At 32.5% G+C, this 21,371-nt stretch overlaps 4 protein-coding genes across 5 annotated transcripts in view; 2 read left to right on the forward strand and 2 right to left on the reverse strand.

Annotated features, from left to right (window-relative positions):
• The window catches only part of Tpst (tyrosylprotein sulfotransferase), a 103,138-nt gene extending 101,378 nt beyond the window's left edge, over positions 1–1,760 (forward strand). For both annotated transcript variants that reach the window (XM_066397288.1, XM_066397289.1), the window contains 2 exons: positions 885–1,062; positions 1,122–1,760. In XM_066397288.1, the coding sequence (XP_066253385.1) occupies positions 885–1,062; positions 1,122–1,262 (319 nt within the window). In that variant the 3' untranslated portion in view covers positions 1,263–1,760. The remainder of the gene's footprint in view (positions 1–884; positions 1,063–1,121) is intronic.
• Positions 1,761–2,413: 653 nt separating this feature from the next.
• On the reverse strand, positions 2,414–7,750 carry LOC136413498 (eukaryotic translation initiation factor 2-alpha kinase 1-like). The gene is made up of 7 exons (XM_066397084.1): positions 7,437–7,750; positions 4,752–5,000; positions 4,327–4,691; positions 4,086–4,271; positions 3,782–4,032; positions 3,522–3,727; positions 2,414–3,467 (listed from the first exon to the last, which is right to left on the reverse strand). The coding sequence occupies exons 1-7, from the start codon at positions 7,632–7,634 to the stop codon at positions 3,138–3,140; spliced, it is 1,785 nt and encodes a 594-aa protein (XP_066253181.1). The 5' UTR covers positions 7,635–7,750; the 3' UTR covers positions 2,414–3,137.
• An 851-nt stretch (positions 7,751–8,601) lies between these two features.
• LOC136413423 (gastrula zinc finger protein XlCGF26.1-like) lies at positions 8,602–10,870 on the forward strand. The gene is made up of 5 exons (XM_066396976.1): positions 8,602–8,898; positions 9,413–9,920; positions 10,049–10,383; positions 10,434–10,618; positions 10,673–10,870. The coding sequence occupies exons 1-5, from the start codon at positions 8,746–8,748 to the stop codon at positions 10,851–10,853; spliced, it is 1,362 nt and encodes a 453-aa protein (XP_066253073.1). The 5' UTR covers positions 8,602–8,745; the 3' UTR covers positions 10,854–10,870.
• Positions 10,871–10,991: 121 nt separating this feature from the next.
• Positions 10,992–14,687, reverse strand: LOC136413424 (putative acyl-CoA-binding protein). Its single transcript, XM_066396977.1, has 4 exons — positions 14,562–14,687; positions 12,042–12,063; positions 11,781–11,895; positions 10,992–11,204 (listed from the first exon to the last, which is right to left on the reverse strand). Exons 2-4 carry the CDS (start codon positions 12,054–12,056, stop codon positions 11,065–11,067), a joined length of 270 nt encoding a protein of 89 aa, XP_066253074.1. The 5' UTR covers positions 12,057–12,063; positions 14,562–14,687; the 3' UTR covers positions 10,992–11,064.
• Between the last annotated feature and the right edge of the window lie 6,684 nt (positions 14,688–21,371).

Below are 21,371 nucleotides of genomic sequence, written 5' to 3' on the forward strand. Positions count from 1 at the left end.
AAGAACTCTATGAAGTCGTACAAAAACTTCACGATTAGGATGGCGTTTTTGAGGAAATACAGTTATGTACAATTTTCGGGGTTTTCTCGCAATATCCCGAACACGGCCGTAATAAAAAGCATGTCGGCATATTTTTCATTCGAGTATACGTAAGGCATTTTGAATTCAAAATTTGAAATTTTTTTCAAAAAGAATTAACACCAAACAATATCAAATCACAACTGAAATTATTGATTTATAAATGAATCTGCAAAATAATAAACATTTTTTGAAGTAAAAACTTTCCTCAGTCATGATAAGAAACCTGTTTTTATTTTGGAGGTGAAAATTTCAACACAGCAAATACTTGAAGAAATTTTATTATCATACTTCACTCACTAAATCACATTGATGAAGGAAATTATGTATTTTGAAAAAAGCAAAAATCTTGTTTGTAACTTCTTAAAAACAACTGCAGTATGGAGAAATTAGAATTTTTTTTAACATCAACATCTCGGAATTGATGAAGAATTAAACTAAAGTTTATAGAATTAAATTTATTTAATTTGATTAGTAGAATCTAAATTTTAAATTTAACTGTACAAAACTGGGCCACCCTGTATAATTCGAGAAAGAACTTAAGGAGTAACATTTAAGTCACTGAACAGAAATTCTCGAAGTCGATCTTCAAGAAGATCGGTAACTGACTGATTAGGTCATTTCTGTTTAATTTTCTCTTCCAGGATTATGGGGGGAAGATAATAAGGATTATGGAGAAATACCCCATAAGGGCAAATTTTCAAAAAATATTTCGATAAAATTTTCATCACAAATTGATTTGCTCTACAAGCGGTCAAAAATCATCTTTTTCTAAAACACCTTGTACAATGTGTTTTTCATTACAGAGTAGAGCGATCGTCAGACCAAGTAATCAAACCAGTAAACTTGGAGGCTTTGACTAAGTGGGTGGGGAACATTCCCGATGATGTAGTGCGGGACATGGCGGAAATCGCCCCAATGCTTTCTGTTCTGGGGTACGATCCCTATTCGAACCCTCCGAACTATGGTAAACCTGACGATCAGGTTTGTGTTATCTCTTTTCTTACTACTCACTGTTCTTCTGATTGTGTTATTAAATTTAGGTGGCCCAAAAGACAAAAGACATCCAGCGCAACAAGAACGACTGGGATCGAAAAGCCAAAGAAATGTTCAGCATGGGTTGGGACAATGGGGCCGATAAAGACATGGACAAGGATCCTAGCGACAATCCGAATCTAACGTGATGATAAGTGACATTCTCGGGCATTTTAGCATTAAGTTTACACTGGTCGAACTTTTGGGAATTGAATTATTGCGTTTTTTAATAACCTCAAGAGTTATTTTTTCAGGTTTACTAAGTATTACTTGTGTGGTGCTAGCGGGCGTTCTGTGCAATAAGAACCTAATTGCATGGTCAGCGAGGTTCAAGTTGTGAGTTGTGCCCTATTTTCTAGTCCTGCCATTTAGTTAAAGAAGTATGTAATTTGGTGTGCAATTGTTTAATTAAAAGATTGTAATTGCTACCATAAAGACTGTTTTAAAAGTTGTAGTGAAATTTAATATTTGCAACAAATGAAGAAGTTTTTGCGGCCTATAGGAATTAAGCATTGTTTGACTGTTGGTGAAAGAAAAGTTTGACCGCTGTATTTGGACCATATTTGACTTAAATTATATCATCTAGGTATTTATAAATCAAATTTATTAAGTATAATGTTATGTTTAATAAAAAGTATAAGGAAAAATTATGCTGTAGTTTTTATTTAAGAATTGTAGCTTTCACATGCATCACATGATAGAAGCGCATAAGGTGGAAATTACCAAATCGGGAGATTTTTAAAAAATTGAAAATCAGGGATTTCAAGCTTCGGAGAACAGACGGTCAGCAACGTGCGACAAAAAGTGGTGACGGTAAAAGACAGCATCTTAACCCCATTGTCCACATATTTTTGTGTGTTTAAAGTAGAATTCGCAATATCCACGCATATTAACCAGTCCCTAGGGCTAATAGAGCAAGTCCTGACATCTTTACCAGAGGATCTATGGAAACAATGCAACTAATCAATATTAAATTTCTTTATTTCAACGGTTAAATGAATATTATCTTCTCTAAAACGATGCTAGAACGTTGATTATTGACTTTTAGACTCAGTTTTTAAAGCTCTTGATAACTTTTCCTGAAGGATCACTATTATGGAAATAGAGAAATTGATTAATGTTCTGTTCTAATTTTGTATCATCAGGAGTATATAATGGAGAACTTTAGATGCAAAAACTGCGAAAAATAATGATAATAGTATTAGGCAAAAAAAAATACAAAAAAGTGTAAGTAAACGTTCATTTGGGTATTTTTAAAATTATTTACAAAAAAATTAATATCTTACATAAAATATCACCTGTAGGTAAAGATTCTAGAAAACAATATAGAAACATTTCATCAGTCGAACTTGTTTATAAAATATTGGTCGTTTGGAACAATGAATAATTTTAAACGTATAATTGCATAAAAAGGAATTATCATAATTATTCCAAACAACCGACGCCTGAAAATTTACAAACTAAAAGTATCTTATACTATGGCCAACATTTATTATAGTTGAGCCAAACAAATATAATAATCAAAACCAGAAGCCATTATTTTCAACGATAATTGAGCATTAAGCATCTTTATGTCTGTTTCGAAACTTTGAGGAGCTAAAAACGAAAGAATGGACTTATAACTTATTAAATTCGGTGACTTCTCGACACATTTTGCAATACGGCGAAGAGGGTAAAGAGAGAATGGATCAAAAGTTTGAAAAGAAAATCTGCTGCTGCAAAAACGATGTCTAACAAATGTTTTTCAGTTTTAATTTACATACAAACCAAAATATACATTTTTACTATTCTTTGTATAAGAAAATTCTCCTTTGTGTTTCATTCACGATTCACACTTTAGGTTGCAGTTTGGTGATTTCCACCTGCGTAAAAAATATAGAAATCACCTTAAGTTCTCTGGCCTGAATAATTTTATATGATCAAAAAAACCTACTTTTCCATTTCACATATTTCAGCAAAAAAAATTAAGCAACGTCATACAAACGGCAAATTAAATTAAGAAGCTCAGCAAACATGATACTTAATCAAACTTCCTTCACCCCGTGTTTCCTTAATAACGCTCTAAGCCTCTCGATCTCCAAATCCTTTTCTCGCAAACGCCGCTCCAAAGCTTCCAGATCAGGTGGGGATGCATTCGTAATATTCTCCAAAACTGTGAGTAAAGTTGCTGCGTCGGGTCGCTCACCTGGGGAATGTCTCACTAAAGCGGAAACTAAGTTTGAGAGTGACAATTCAGAAGGAACCGGCAGATCTCTGCGACTGCGAAGTTCTGAAATTTTTTTAGTTCTTTCCATCTCGGTACTAAAATCCTCGAGGAGCTCAAACAGGACTATGCCCAATGAATACATGTCACTCTAAAAATATATCATTTTATTATAATTTATCGTTAGAGATAACAGAAACCTGACTTTAGGATCGCAACGCCCTGCCAATTGCTCTGGAGCAGCGTACAACGGGGTTCCTCGAGCAAATTCATGACTAGAAGCTTGAAGAGGACACGCAAGACCAAAATCGCCTACTTGAACTAATAAAGAGCCCCCCTCATTTGATACAAATATATTGCTAGGTTTAATATCATGATGGACTATCCCTTTAGAATGAATGTATTTGAGACCTGAAATTTATAGGCTATATATACGAAAGTATAATTTTATTTACGCGAAATTACCCCTTAAAATTTGAATAAGTATTTGTCGAATTGCCTTGGTTCTTAAAGCTTCGGCCCCATTGGATGTTACTGCCACATCGGCATTGAATGACTCATTTCTTCTCCTCAACCACTGGCCTAGAGTGCCATGGCACAGGGCCATTTGGATATACAGAGTGGCCCAAAGGATTTTGGGTTTAGAATCATTTCGATGGGTAACAGCAGGGGATAAAATTATAGGGTTTTCCGTGGGAGAAACATTCTTAGTAGACCTAATACTGTGTCATTCATTACACCACAAATGAAGCAAACACAAGGAACTTACTTATCCACTTTTGATAATGACTGATTATTTGTGCTACTGTTTTCAAATGCTACTTCAAAATTGGAACTATTTTCATGAGGTTTTGTGCAAGTTAAAGAACTCTCAGAGATATGATTTGGCAGAAAAAGTTCAGTCTCTACTGGAGTTAATTTAACTCGACCAGTTTGTTGCTTAGGAATTCGCACCCTTAAAGAAAATAAATGTAAAACAATTAACGAAACTTCTTAATTCAAAAATATACCTGCCATTGTTATTAGAAGTACTGCTAGTGCTTGAGCTAGATTTATCACTACTACCGTTTGGCAGTTCAGGACTAGAAGATGAATCTCTATGTTTCAAGATATTATGATCCGTATTGGAATTGCTAGGAATGAGTTTGTTGAGTTGTGCTGAATCCCATGAAGTATGGGTGATTGCTTTAATATCTGTGGGTGCTCCCAACTCGAGCCAAGCGGCTTTATACTGGACTATATTAGGATGGTTCAAAATGGCGAAAGTTTTCACTTCAGACAGATATTTTTTCACCGAATCTATTCTCTCGGAGCGGATTGGAATTTTCTTAACTGCATATTCAGTTCCGTCAAGTTTATGTTTTACGCGAAACACCTTGAAAATGTCTTGTTGCAAACAAAACCGATTAGATCGCAAAATCTAGACCTACGATACCTTTCCGAAAGCACCCCCTCCTATTTTTTGATACTCATCAAATTCTCTTCTGTATTGGGAGGTATAATATGCTCCCTGTATAATTATGGGAGACGCAGGACTACTCGTAATGCCTTCGCTGAATAATTGAAACATAACATGTTCAAACTGAACACGAGCACCTTCTAACTCGGTCATTTGCCAGCTCTCGTCGATTAGTCCCATTTGGAATAAACGGCGACATATTTTTTTATAGGCATGTGCAATCCTCTAAAATTAAATTTTATCTTTGGAATGCCACGTTTATTAATGAGACAAAATTATAGTGGCAGAACCAAGATCATACAGATTTAGGTTTGGCCAGTGCCGAGTTCAACGGAACACCGCTGATACTTAGGACAAGCAACAACCATTCTATAGAAACTACAATAATCAGTGTTGTATCACATCAAAATTAAAAAAATATGTATTTATACAGAAATAGCGTAATAAGTGTTTAAAAGACACTTGACTAATTTGTTATCCATAGTGCATGTTCTCAGAATATATCTACTAGGTAGTAGGAAATGCCTCATTAATATATACAAGGTTATTCAAATGTCTCGCATAAAATTCATGTCTTTTTTATGAATGATTTTTTCAAAAAAGGCTGAAACACGTAACTTCATTGAAATTACTGTTCAACTTTTGGTGATAACATTCCTTCCTTATTTACAACCCTTTCATCCCCAGCTACCCCAACTTTTTTTTTTAAATGACAACCTCATATGGGGCCTCTATGAAAAAGTCTTCAAAAACTGTATTCGGTGGTACCAAAACAATCTGAATCTGCTCATTTCGTTTCGATAAAACAAGGGCTAATTATTTTTTGAGGACAATATCCTTTTTAATAAAATTAGTTATTCTAAGGATGGAAATAAATAATATTCCAGCCAAAAATATTTGTAGTGCAGTAGATACTATTTATTCTAGACTTGGTCATGTCAGGTGAAAGATGGAGGTCATCTTCAACATTTACTACAATAAATCAAATTAGGTAAGTGATAATTATCTATTTAGAATAACTCATTTTATTAAAAAGGGTATTATCTTTAAAAAATAATTAGCCCTTGTTTTATTCAAACGGAATGAGCAGATTCAGATTTTTTGGTATCACCAAATACAGTTTTTGAAGACCTTTTCATGCAGCCCCCATATGACCTAGGTTGCCATTTGAAAAAAAAGTTGTTGTAGCTGAGGATAAAGGAGTTGTAAATAAGGGATGAATATTATCACCAAAAGTTGAACAGTAATTTCAATGAAGCTACATTCAAAAAGTAAATACTTTCTGTCTTGTAGAATGGAAGATCCTGTTATTTAACCACGACTGAAATTAATTGAGATGTTTCATAGGGATCCGTTTTGGGCTCCTTATCATTTCATTTCTATCTAGATCGCCTGTCAGATAATACTGGCAATGAGTCGGTTTGCCAATATACTGATGACACCTCAATTATTCTTTCATCTCTATCACAGATTTTTTATCTGGCTGCATAACTACAGTAAATTGAATGAGAGACTGTTTTTTAAGCGTCAGAAGCGAGTGTTGAAGTTAATAATAGAGGTTAGTCCTAGAATTAGATGCAGGCTTTAATTTAGCTATTTGGGTATTTTTATTGTTCCATCATGGTATTTTTTGTCCGTGGTAATGTATGTTTATTGAAATCTAAAACCGATTGTTCAAAATGATGATACCTATTTGTGCTAAATGTTACTAAAACCACAGATGTGGAGGATCTATCTATTCCATCACAATGTTAATCTTTTTTGTAAAAGGGTCAGTTATATTGAGTTATAAAAGAATATAATCTACTTTGGCAGTATATTTGTGTAATTTTTGATAATTTTTATAAGAACAATATTTTATTCTCAAAATTGAGATGCTTTCACTCTCTTAACTTTGTGGAGTAGACCAGTGTGTTTACTTTATTAGGTTTTTATAATTTTTATTTTATTCTTCTAGATTATCAGTCATTGTACAAGCATTTTATATGCTTCTTGATGTTACTGTGTGATGTTGTATCATTTTATCAGTAATAAAGAAAATTATTATTTTAAACCTATAAAACAGAAAGAGTCCATATTCTTGACATGTTGCCTCATTTTTTCAAGAAAATTAACACTATCAAAGCCCCTAATACACTAATGACAAATTTAGAGACCAAATTTGGCTTGTGCCCTTTCCAAGTTCCAACATTCACCATGCAGTCCTGTGAGACTACAGAAATGGCACTGTTCTAATTTATTTTAAGAGTGTACATGCAAAATTCAGAACATATCAGTTAACTTTATGTGTCTAACCATAACTTGGCACTGTTAAAATTTTGAGTGTAAAAATTGCAAACTCCAATAGATTGCACTAGGGTCTTCAAACATGACATTTAGTTCTATCCTGTCCAGAAAGACAAGACATACATAAGAAAAACAGTATTAGCAGAAATTTTAGCATTCACAAATATGAAAAGATGTTTGGGACTAGGAAAATTCCTAGTTAGTCTTCACTAGTGTAGGTGTCAGAATAAGCTACATGAAACAAAACTTTACCTCATTATTTTGGGTGAAAGCGTTGTGTGTGGCAAGAACGTAATAAATTTTTGAACTTCTTTTTGCACATTTACAATGTGAAGGTTTTCTGCCACAATATTCTTGTAATGTAATATTACCTACCCTTCGGTCTGGTTCATACATAGAAATTAAATTCTTCACAAGGGCTTCAATTAGTAAACTAACTCGTGTTGACCTAAAGGGTCTTTTTGCCACTGTGAGTGAAGTAGACCGGCTTGTATCCTCATCCTCATCACTGGCCTCAGTTTTAGACAAAGGCTCTCCTAATTTCCCAAAGGCTGCCTTATTAGGGTAGGGCATGTTTGATATGGATTTAATGCTTCCTACAGGGAATCCTCTAAGATAAGTGCTATTTTAAGTCAAGATTTCCAGGAAGATCACAGCTCATAAAGAATGGACTCAAAACTAGCAATAGTGTTATTAAACATAACTTAGTGTTTTTTAGCTGTTACAACATGCAGGAAAATTCAAATCTGCTTCTAGTTACCACATCACGTATATTCGAATTAAACTTTAAATGTCTACATTGTTTACCTCGACATAACTGCTCATTTTAAATGTACAGTTGTTATTGAAAGAAAATATTGAATTATTTTCAGGATGACATTCTGTCTCTTTTTAATATGCAGCTGGCTCCTTGAAAAAATCAACTTTTGTAGTGCACTCGAAAAATCGTTCGCTCCAAGAACCTGCGCCAATAAGCGGCACTGTCACTCAAGTCTCACTCGGCGCGTGACAGTAGCGGACGGACCGAAAAAGTCGTTGCCCTTTAAAAGGGAAACAACCCCTCTGCAAAGCTCTCTTTTGGTCCTCAGCTCTCTCGAGATAACGCACAACCAACATCACCCTTAGTGTTAGACATACCAAGCTGTGATAATCAGTGTATATCCTAGTCCTGTGTAAATAAAGTGATTGTGTAAGAAAAGCGCGTATTTTATCGACTGGATCAGTTTCTCTGTCGGGTTGAATACTGATCCTTCCTGCGTGTCTACCGGGAACTATAACGCAAAACGAACCTGTTCATTCCAGGTGCACGCTACACTGTTACTGACATCTTAATCGGTAAACGCACGCACACATATAACCCCGACAACTTCTATACAGGTTACACGATAACGTAAAATGATTAAAATGAAAATGACTTGACAAGACTGGATATTAACACGCTGATCTTTAACCGGGGCTTGGCAACATTGGCGATAACTCACTTAGCACCCCTTTCCTTAACGTTAACATAACCTAGAAGAATTGTTATTCCTGTTTTTTTAGTTTTAGATAATTTTGTACCAAGGTGACAGAATAATAATTGATAAATTGGCTCTGCTATAGAAGATGAGAAATCATGTTTGAAGGATATTGGAGCATAGTTTAAGTTACAATTTATTATTTCACGTTTTAATCCACGGACGACATGGCACAACTTCAGAGCGATATAAGATACAAAGATTTAGCCCAACTTTGCCGTACATGCCTGTCTCGACAGTCCTTGATTCCCCTAGCAAAATGTACCCTGCAGAGTGGTGTTTCAATTCAAGAAATTTTGAGGATTTTCATCCCTTCAGTGGTTTGTGCACCTTTCTATATTTTAATAATATAGTAATAACTTGAATTTAATCTTCAGTACTGCAAGTACAACAAAGATTGAGCTTTTTGTTAAATGTCTTTTTGATGAGGAATTTAAGTAGTGAAGGTGTAGTTGATGACCTTGATAAGCCTAAATGTACTACTTATATTGAAAATTACATTAAAACAATTAAAAGTGGTATTGAAATTTGCAAGTGAATTAAACTATTGTTTATTCACTAGCAAAAGAATTAGGGTCATAAGCATAGCAAGTAGCCCAAGTCCTTGAAGTGATTAAAACATTAACATATAACCTAAATGACATGTTACTGCTTAATCTGGCTTATTAATGGATTTTAAAAATGTTTTAAATAATAGACCACCATTCTGAGAATTAGTTCAAATATTCTGAATGCATGCTGAGAAAACTGACCATTTACAAACATATTAGTGTAAATTGGCATTAAATATTTTTTACCAATTTTGACTTAGTTCCTAACTTAAGCTCATTTTAGGATATCGAAAATACTGACTTACCACAGCAAATATGTTCCCTATGTGTTACCCTATTAACAAATTTCCATATTTTCAAAACCACTTGTAGTGACAATGAAACATTTTTCAAAACTTTAATCCAAGAGCATCACATAAAGCCTGACTCACCTATCAATGAGAATGATTCTTATCTTAAATCAGATTGTGCTTCAATAGATGATGATGATTTGCCCTTAATAAAAAGATTTAAGAAAACTGAAAAGCGAATAAAACAGAAAATGCGAGTAAGACAAAAAGGTGAAAGAAGCTTGAAAGTAAGTGGTGACAATAGTAACTACACCTGCCCACATTGCAACAAATCATTCCCATATAAATACAAACTAGTTATGCATGCTAGGGTGCATACTAAAGAAAAACCTTTCAAATGTGATAAATGTGATCTTAAATTTAGTCTTAATGGCAATCTAAAGAGACACAAAATGATCCATACTGGGGAAAGACCTCACGTTTGCCCCGTTTGTGGAAAAGGTAAAAAAAACGCAACTTCGTAGCCGCACATTCTTCTGTATATGGTAGATTTGATACCTTCTGTAGGTAGAATTTTTTGCATGATTGATTTTTAAATTCGGAATAATTTAAGGAAATTAAGTTTTCAGGGTTTATTCAAGTCACATCATTACGCATTCACACGCAAAGCCACAAAGTAGATAAAGAATTGCATAGGTTTACTTGCAAGGTTTGTGAAAGGGTGTTTGTCAGAGATAAAGCGTTTAAAGTGCACATGAAGAAACTCCATCCCACAACTTTAGAAGGTTCTAATTCAGATATCGAATCATCCAAATTGGAGTTCAAATGTGATATTTGCGGCAACGCGTTTGCGAAACTAGTCCTTTTGAAGCGGCACGAGACTCGACATGGAGAAAAGAAGTTTTTGTGCAGCGATTGCGGCAAGGGATTCGTGAGGAAAGCCGATCTTCAATCACATATTAAGGTTATTTGACTCAGTTGCAGTTCAGATTACTTTTAACACTTCTTTATTAGGTCCATACTGGTGAAAAACCGCATAGTTGCGCTATATGCAACAAGACTTTTGCACATAGCGGATCATTAGTCACTCACAGCTTGCAACATAAAGGGCAAAAATTGTTTCAATGCCAGACATGTGCAAAATCGTTTTCTCAGGTGTCGCATCTTAAGGTTCATCAGAGGACACACAGTGGAGAAAGGTGCTTTATATTAAATATAAGAATATTTGAAAACTAGAGCCATAAATATTTCAGGCCGTATTCGTGCTCATATTGTGAGAAAAATTTTTCCTTGAAATCCAATCTTACAGTTCATATTAGAACTCATACAGGAGAGACGCCGTTTCTGTGCAATGTGTGCGGAAAAGGATTTTATGATTCGAGTAGTATGAAGAAACATAAGAACACACATGTTAGTGCCTTGGAGAAGCAGTAAATTCCGGGTTAGCAACATAAATCTAAGGTGCCAGGTAAAAAAATTGCTCCAGGGATGTGGAATTAAATCAAAAACACAATGTATTTAAAAAAAAACTTATTTCTCCTATAAATAGGAAGAAATAATAATAAAAAACCCTTATACAGTAATGTGTATGTTTTGGTAGTTGTTTCTTAGTATTACCTAAAATTGGGTATAGACGATTGAGGTATTATGCAACACCCAGCGTGCTTATCAGGGATTCTACTTTTGTAATGTATTTTTCCTTGGCATCGTTTTGGGAAAGCCCCTTTCGCTCGTTCCACGCGTCCCATTTGGCCTTACCTTTCAGATCAAGCATTCCTGGACGGGCTAATAATGAGAATAAAAATTTAAATTAGTGCCTAATCATTCATTTGGTGAGGTAGACTTGTTGAGTCATTAAGAAAGTATCAGGTGCGTGCTTGAAAATAATAAATTTTCAATATTTTGTAGAAATTAATTATGTTTTTTCATATGGGATGCATATATAAGTATACAAACGTTTTTTTGATTGCCACTAATTATCTACAGTAAGATGTATTTCCGATATTAAGTAATCTAAAGATATTTTCTATCAAGAACAATAGAATATTTCAGTTGATACTAAGTTAAAAATGAAAACATTGTGGGGTCTCTTCAGCTGTACGCAACAAATCGCAAAACTCAAATTTCTTTTTCCGTAAAGAACATGTCAGAAATAATGATAATTATTGAGTTTTGTTCTTCACACATCACTAAACAAATCAGAAAAAAGGTCACGCTTCAATTGTTACCAGAAGCAAAAACTGATTTTGCATCTTTCCAACGGTTACATAAACAAGATTAGATGCAAAATAATTATTCTTGACCTTAAAGAGTCTTGAACAACAAAGTTTTATTGACCATAGGTAGTAAATTGATATTTACCAGTATTTACATCACCGACAGTTGCTTGCTTAAAGAGGGCATAAAGTTCCAAGAGGTCGTTATCTGAAGGTTTTGACTTTAGCTTCTTGACATCCTCGGCAGCCTTGTTGAATCTCTATAGAAGGAAAAATCCTTTAGTCGGTGTAACAAGTTAGTACTGTTTTAGAGTGTTTATATATTTATTTTATGACTTTAAATTAATTTTTGGAGATACTTTAATTCGATGATAAATAACGAAATAAAAAAAAATCTTCTACTCACCTCGTCAAGCGACATGTTAATTCTGAAACATAAGAAAAAGGAATTAGATCGATTGGTTTGAAGCAACTCTATAACTAATTAAATAATCATTCATTGTAGTCAGGCACATAGCATAACGATTAAGTGTTAATAATTGGCGAAATGACTTGAACTTCACGATAATTATTGTAGTTATTACAGATGTTAAATTAGCAATCTACTCTATATGACGTAGGTATTGATAGTTTTTTCTTATTACTAATATACGTACAGATTCTTTATTAAACGCTTGTGTATTTTTAGTTTAACCAATATTCTATCCTGTTGAATAATCTACCTATGGCATCAAGCAATTTTGATTGTCTGAAAAATTGCAGAGTTGCGCGAGGTCAAATTCAACCTGTCGTTATATATTTTATAATTTATCTTGGCGATATATTTTTAGGTCGTTTCTTAGTAAAACCTCTCGTAAATCAATAAAGGAGTAATCCATTATTGATGGTAATGACAAGCGTTATCAAAGTTCCTAAGGTACGTGATATGATCTAGCTAGAATGTTTTATAGGAAGCAATTTAAAGCAGGGGAAAGTTGATCATACGAAATACAAGACTAATAAAAGTTCGTATTAAATTTGTAGTAAAAACTGATGAGTGATATCGACGGTACCTAGTATATGTAATTTTCGTCATAATAAACCTTGAAATTTCATGGCTTTTCACCACCATCGTGGTTTCTTTGGAATTAAAACATAATTTTTGACTGCAGAAAATTTGGAAGTTAGAAATAAAAAATTGCTTGATAAAATTTACCTACTCATAGGCTTTAAATGACAGAAGTTCCAGACTTTTTGAGACACCATAGACTGAAAGCCTAAACGGATGTTGAAAACTCTCAAATCAATCAGGATTTTTCACATTCCTAAGTCTTAATGACTCCTGATAGACTACTAAAATTCAAAGATTTAAATATTAAAATTGTGCTAAAAAGTTATACCAACGGTTTATGATATTCACCATTATGACGTGAAAATTACACCAGCTTCTCTTGGAGTATGAAGTCCTGATTGTTTTGAGAATTCTCAGCATCTATTTTTGATGTTTGGTCTCTCAGACCGTCTTTAATCCTCTCATTTGAAATTTATGAATATGTAAATTGTTTTAAACAATTTTTGACTCATCAGAATAGATATCAGCAGGATCGTGAAAAACCATGAAATTTTACGGTTTGTATTAAAAATTTTTTGAATTTAAATTAGGATTTTATGTCTTTGCAAAACGATTGTCAGGAATACCGTACGTGTTTTGACATTGAGCTATCTGGTTTCTCAATATTTTCTCAAGTACGTTCCTGGTTATTCTCTCTCGAAATCTATTTAATGGAATTCGATTTTTTGATTTTTTTTTCTTTTTTTTTTAAATTAATATTCTAAATTAAAAAATTATCAAGAAATCCAGAACTATTAAGGGATTATCATGAGTATTTTAGAGGCATGAAAGAACTTATCTGGTTTATCAATTGAAATGTTTACCAACTTATATTCATTTAAATTTTTTTAATCATAAGAATTTTATAGCTAAAATAACGTGATCATCGGTTTAATTTAATTATGATATTTATACCCGGGACACTGTAGATATGGGTGTTAAGGTGAATTAGTAATGTTTAATCGAGGTAATTTAGTATTTTTGAAACTATCAAATTGTAACATCGACATGTACATGAGACTAATTTTAATGAAGTTATATTTATGTTATCACTCCACTGAAAACAAGGTAAATAATTATAATATTTGAACGTGTGTACTGCTTAAATGCACGAACAATAAATTCATACATGGATATGGGAGTATACTAATTAAATTTTTACTTTGATGCTACATCTATTATAAATTTTAACTTTTGCGAGTGCCGCTATAGATAGGTAAATCGATCAAATAGTTATTTATTTTTTGGCCCTATAGCTTTTGAGATACTTCAAATTATGCATTCAATTATGAGCTATGAAGTAGGTTTGTCCTTTGGGGTCTGTTTATGTAATTTAGATTTTGCTTTTTTTCGTAGTGTTGCCTTTATTGGCATTTTACGTTCCTCTTTCCTAAATTCAACAAGCCATTTTAATTTTGTAAATTTTCACAATTTTTTCATCTACGTCACAGTTATGTAGCCTATAAAAAAAAGAGTTCTTCAAACTCTCAAATCTCAAAAATTATAGGACCCTTGCATAAAAATGAAGGAAAACATCACCGTCTAGGATGTGTAGAATGAGAAAACGAGATAAATGAATATTCTGACCTAATTATTAAGTCATTTATTCGTTAAAATTGTAAACAGTACAATATCAATACCGGTTTTATTTACATTTACATAACATTAGAAAAAAAGCAAGGCAAACACATGTGAAATAGATAATATTTATGATCTTTTAATTAGCGTTGTAGCTACAAAATATCTGTTCAATTAGCTACAGTTAAACTAACATAAACTTGATTTCGTTTTGTAAGGCTTACGTATCGAATGGATGATAATCGTATGAATACTTACAGAAGGATATTGTTAAGCTACTGAAAGGCACGTCGATGACTACTCAGTTCACCGGCCAATGATTAAATGAGTGAACTGTATCTGTATACACGCAGGACGTGGCCCCAAACATGAAAAGCAAGGCCAAATAGCAGGAAGCGATGTTGTCGGATTTTTATTGGGAATGTCTATATATTATACAGGGTATTCCTAAAATGGTTGTATAACGCTTAACCAAAAATTCCTTAACAAAAACAAGACGTCGTATGCAAATTTACTTATATCCAATGTTGCTTCGTTTTGCCGCTATAAAGTGCTGAAGTTCTTAAATTAATACAGTTTTTTCGAAATAGTTACTAAACGCTTTTATCGATTCTAACTAATTTTGGACCTTACAGCTATTACATAAATTGGCATGTTTTCACGTAAACAGGATCTTTTTTTAATGGGTGAAAATATTAAAAATGACACGTAGTTCGTAAATAATAGTTGTATTTTTGTTACTTTTTTTCCGAATTACTTTAATTTTTTTCCGCTACGAGCTGACTTTATTGTGAAACATTTTTGTTTCTTGTAAAATCTTCGTCAGACATACAGTTTCTCTACAAAAAAAATATTTACGATACCTTGCAATTCACTTTTGTTTAGTCGAAACGATAACATAAAAAAAGTTTTAATTCTAAATAACTACTAACTTAATCTGATTCTTATAACAAATCTTCAAAATGTCTGCCGTTTTTTTGAATACAAAAATGAATTTTTATCAAAGAATTAGTTTGTACTTTGAGCATCGTGTCGTCAAGCTTTTTTTAACATTGTTTTCGCAACAATGATGAATTTGAAATGCCCTGTATATACAGAGTGAGTCAGAAAGAATGGGTCAACATTAAACTAGAGGTAGTAGTTTCCAAAATGTTGTGATTGAGCTCAACATGGCTAATATCAATGTTACTGGTTTAAGAGATACAGTGTGTTCAAAGTTTAAATTTTATTCTAAAATTTTTTCATAATTAAGAAAGATTTCATAGTATAAATCTGAAAATTTATAGTTTTATGTTTTTTGGTGCGAAAATTACGAATGTTAAGGTTATGGTGACGTTGCTCCTAGAGGGTGCTAGGTTCATCGTATTGTTTAATTAATTTGAGACATTTTTTTAATCTGTTGAACTATGCTTAAAATAAGTCAAGAATTTTAAAGAACAATCAATTCTACAGAAAAAATGTACTCTTGTTTAGGTCGTCTAAATCTATCAGTTTTTAAGTTATTTGCATTTAAAAGTTCAATGTATTTTGCTATGATATGTTTTTCTTTTTTTTCTTTTTTTATTCATTTCCATACTCTTCAAAAGCTGCGGCAGAGAATACAAGAAACCATGAATATATTTAAAAATAATAGGGCAATTTTGTTTAACATTCAGAGACATCTAAGAAAGTGTATTTTAAAACGTATTGAGGTAGGCGGTGGACATTTCCAATATTTGATTTGCAGTTTGTCATTATCACTATTACCAATAATTGCTATTGTTATTTATTGTTGCTTTAATTACTTCTTCGTACTTTTCCTTCTGTTAAGAATAAAAAAAATGTTGTTTATTATGGTTTTATTATCGTATGCATATATATACTATATACGGAAGTTACTATTTCAAATGTGAACTGATAAATCAATAAAAACAAGATAATAAAGAACAAGATAACGGTCGCAGATATGAGAAAACTAAAAGAGACAAAAAAAGTTTCTAAACAAAATATGAAATTCATTTTACATTTCAGAATTCACCAGAGGCGTAACATAAAAAAGCTAGGGGGAGAAAAGGAGGCATTACCTGTGAAAAAATATCTCCCTGTAAAATGTAACAACTATTGCTACATCCAATTATGTTAATCCCATGAGGTAATCTATATTCCAAATTTGATTTAGATAACTCAAAAATTGCCGGAAATATAATGAAAAAACTAAACAAATTTTGAAATTTCAACACCCTGTAGATTAGTAACGTAGCATTTTCGGACCTATGTTTATATGAACTTTTATTCATGAAATAAGTTAAAGAATTGCCCTCTTTCGTATGTGCCGCATATTTAGGAACGCCTTGTATATTTAATTAGAGACACGGTTATTCTTACGGCACAGATTTTTATACCTCGGTAATATGTAGATGAGGCTTTCAGCCAGCTTGAATGAAAAAAAAATTAATTTGAGGTACCCAAAAGCCCCTCTAGAGGCAATTTCAAATCTGTAAATTAACGATTGTGAGATTTATTTCGAATTTACAATAAAATTTCAATATAGACATATAGAGATATAAATAATAAAATTAAAACAATATATTTTTTGGACAATTTGTTTGTACATATAATGTTTGAACCCATAATATTCTTACCAAAACACTGCTCCACTTACGTTTATTATTCTAGAGTAAAAATAAAACATGGCATTTCTACATCCAATAATCAGAATTTTTCCATTAGTTCTTTTTCTAATTCTAACAACCTTTTAATTATCCAATAAAGTCTGAACTGGAATAATTAAATGAAATATGTAGTTCCTACGTGATTTTAAATTTGTATTTGTATGAGTCGTTCAATATTAGATATGAAGCAGTTAACTATTCAAGCTACAAAGAATTACGGTTATATTTTGTAACCTTGAATTTGTTAAACAAATCGCAAAAGATTGTCATTGCTGCTTTTGATAATGAAAGTGTTTCCCAGCAGATGTCGATTTTGTGTTGTGTCTAAATTTTAGCCTATTTTTGTTTTTGTTTTTTCTTTGGCTTCCCTACTTTTATTTTCTTTGTCATTTCTTAATGTAATAAATTACCTAGAATTTGATACAATATGAACAAACAAAGAGCATTGTCATTTGTATTTACATATCTGAATAATAACTGATCATCTATCATCATTGTCGGTTAACTCGGATATTGCAGTAAAGGAGGCAACGTTGCCTCAGATACCTGTAATTAATGTATTTCGAGAATTTAATTTTTTCAATTTTTTGAGAATCAGGTATTAACACCGTCCAATGCTCCTCAGGGGCTAAAGGTTAAAGAGACGTTTTCATGTAAATTTATTGTAATTGTCGTAGAGGAATAAAGTGCATGCTGTTATGATGGGAAACGTTTTATGAATCCCATAGTACGTTTATAATAGGCAAAAGCATGCATAGAAAAAACAAAGTTTGACAATAATTTAAAGCATAAAAATTGAAGTATTCATGTATTTTCACAAAATAATTTTTTTTATGATAATAATTCAAGAAAATTCTCGAAAGTCATTACCTGTTAAACTGGATGTTTTCTAATATTTCCAGTCCTAAAAGCCAATCAATTATTTTTCGTATATTTAGAAAATATCAGTGGTAATGCCAGATTGTCAGCATATATTGATTTATGACCGGTATAAAAGCAGATGAATGAGTACTTGGTTGTAAAACTTGTAGACCTAGATAAAAAAAAAACGTTTCCTGAACTGTATAATATTTATGGTTATTTATTACGTATATTAAATTAATCCCAAATGTTGATTTTTGCCACCAGTACGAAAATGAAATACATCTTTAAATTGTATATTTTGGATTGGAATGAAATTTTTTTTTTTTGCAGACAAATAATTCCATAGCGAAAACATGCCATGCAATAGGTTTTCATGATTTTTGAAGGTTGTAAAAGAGAACAATATAATTGAAATGTTAATTTTTAAAAGTTAAAAAAATATCTAAATTTTCTCAAAAAGATTCCTTGCAAAGAACCGCCCACACAAGGATTCTTTGCAAAGAAACTATGCTGCGCTAATCTGAACTAGGGAGAAAACTTTGGGAAGTCTTGATTTCTAGGTGCGTGACTAAAATCAAATTTGTGAGTCATAAAAAATTTATACGCTTTAAAATATTTGAAGATTAATTTAATTTAAACGAAGATCCAAATAATATAAGTCAGGAGCGCCTCTAAAAGAGTGACAAGATTAAAACAACATATCTTAATAAATATTTTCTGCTGTTAACTCTTGCCTCTTCAATTTTGATTTTGAGCTAACAAATGTTTTACTAATAGAAAATATCTATACACAATTGAATTAAAATATAGCCATGCAGGAGTGATACTAAAAGGCTCCTAAAATACGTCCAGTAAGTTATACTTATGTACAGGGTGTTAATTAAGTGTGTGTACAAACTTTAATTGATAAATCTTTGAACAATTTAAATATATAGAAAACGTTCATATTATCATTAATTGTTATTATATTATTGTATATATACAGGGTGTTACAAATTATTATATATCATATATCAATTCGCTAACCACAGATTCCTTGAGCGAAAATAAGTAGACTTTCCTAGTACGACTTTTTTCTTTGGCGTTTTATACTCACTCTAGTGTTAAAGTTGTTAAAAAATTAATTTATTTGGTTAATAACTTCAGTACTTCTTATCGTTTTTTAATGAAATTTTGTAGTGATGCACAGTTCGATGTAGCGTTCTTTTCCTATAATTTTGGTTAAAAAATTTTAAACCGGAGAGAGGAAATTGGGTGTCACGGACACGTCCCCCTCCCAAACTTTTTTTTGCGCGCGCTAATGGTGAACGTGTTTAAATTTTTAAACTAAATATTCTTTTATCTTAATTTTTTCATTCTTGTAAAATTTTGATTTACTGCTTACTTTAGAAGATATTCCAGCATATTGCCTTTCAATACATTATAACTATTTTTTGTTTAGTATATCGGAAACGTATCTTTAAATACACGATGTATTGTCACATACTTATCTTAAATGTTATAAATAAAACAGACCTTTTCCTTAATATTTCTTCTAGATTTTATTTAATTTTATCCAAATTGGGAAATTTCAGCAAACGGACAACGATTTTGGAAAGTTAAAAATAAATAATAATACTACAACTAAATGGATTGAACGAATCTAAATTAAATGTTCAATATAATTGCCCTCTTCTTCAATACACATCCGAGCTCTTTTTATTACTGAGATGCGAATATTTTGAAAAAGTTGTGGTTTCAACTTAAATTGTTCTGCACCTTCTATGATTCTTTCTCGTAAATGTTATTTATTTAGTACCGGAGCCATATAAACGAAATCTTTCATAAATCCCCAGAAACAAAAATCTAATGAATTAAGATCGGGAGAACGAGCTTGTTGAGGTTCCTTCGATAAACGAAAACCACGAAAACAACAATTTGGTTTACGAAAGTGGACTGTATTAAATTTCACTTATATAAATAATGGTAAAGTATTGGTCTAAGTATGAAGTGGGAGTTTGCTTAGTTGGGAAGATTACGAGTTACGTTTACGATCACATGTCTAGAGCGAGCACTGGTCAAAGAGAGCAAAATTACTGCGATCATCCCTTAAGTACTAAACCCGAGGAACTCCAACCAGGGGCGCACCAATACCAGAATCCCTTACGGGCAATGGTCGCGCCTAAGGCCATAAAATCGCCGCCATCTGGCAAATACCTATACAAGTCGCTTTCATTGAAGTATTGCGATCCGCCGAATTGCGGATCGCGGCAAAGGTCCAATTTAGAAAGCTTCCTTTGACTAGTAGCGTATTTCCCAGCCATAAAGAGCCCTTCGATATGGCCTGATGGGTACGATGGTCTGGCGCCCAGATGGAATCCTTCAAATACGTATCGATGCCCATGGGCGTAACTTAAGAGATGAAAGTACAAAACAAATTAACTAAGCAAACTACGCCAAGAAGCAATAACCTAAAGTCCTTAACAGAGCTGGCCAATGAATAGGTGCTTGTCCCCGGCCAATCCAGCGATTATTAAGAACCATGTTTAGATGGTTCCTAACATTTCGACCGTAATGTGGTGGAGCACCATCCAACTGAAACCACATATTTTGACACACATTTAAAGGCAAATCATGTAGTAAATCTCTGAATGAATTTCTTAAAAAAATAGACATTTTTCAGGATTTAACTGCGGAGGTATGAAAATCGGACCTAAGACAAAATTGTCAACTATTCCTGCCCAGATGTTTAAACGAAAATTTACTTGATGATTTCTCTCTACAATAGTTTTTGGATTATCTTCTGCCCATACGTGGGTATTGTGCATATTCGTAAATCCATTACGCGTAAATGTTGCTTCATCCGAAAATAAAATAAATCTAAGAAACCTAACGTCATGGTTATTCTGCTGGCAAAGCCAATTACAAAAAGTAACTCTTGCTAAAAAGTCTGGTGGTAGAAGCGCATGGACTTTCTGAACATGATATGGGTATAATAAATTTTGTCTTAAAACTCTATGGACATCAACAAAGTCAACGTGTGCATTTTCGTTAATCCCATTTATTTCTGTAGCCATTAGTCTAGTACTTGTGTCCGGGTTTGCTTCCGCTATTTAAAGAATATGTTCTTCTTGATTTGGTTGTAGTTTGCGAGGTCGTCCACATTGCCCTGCCCTCTGTTGCTTAAGTTTTCCCGATTTTCTCAAATGATTAACTAAATTGCAGAAGAATTTTCTTTTTGGATGGTACCGATTAGGAAATGTATCTGCATAACATCTAGCCGCTAGATAGAGCCGCTAGAGAACTGCATTTTCCTATAAATGAAAAATCCTTTACCACGATATCAAAAATTATTACTATTGTTAATTTTATTGTGTTGGCTACATACTCATTATTAAAACTATATCAGTCATTTCCGAAAATGATAAAAATCCTTCCCGATTAGCCATTTGCCTTTGTAACGTTAGTATAAATGTAAGAATATAAATTTATTTTCAAGAAAGATTAAAAGTTATATATACATATATATTAATTGTATTAATATATTATTATAAGTAATATTATTAATAAATTA

Source organism: Euwallacea similis, chromosome 14, assembly GCF_039881205.1.
Source record: "Euwallacea similis isolate ESF13 chromosome 14, ESF131.1, whole genome shotgun sequence".
NCBI lineage: Eukaryota > Metazoa > Arthropoda > Insecta > Coleoptera > Curculionidae > Euwallacea > Euwallacea similis.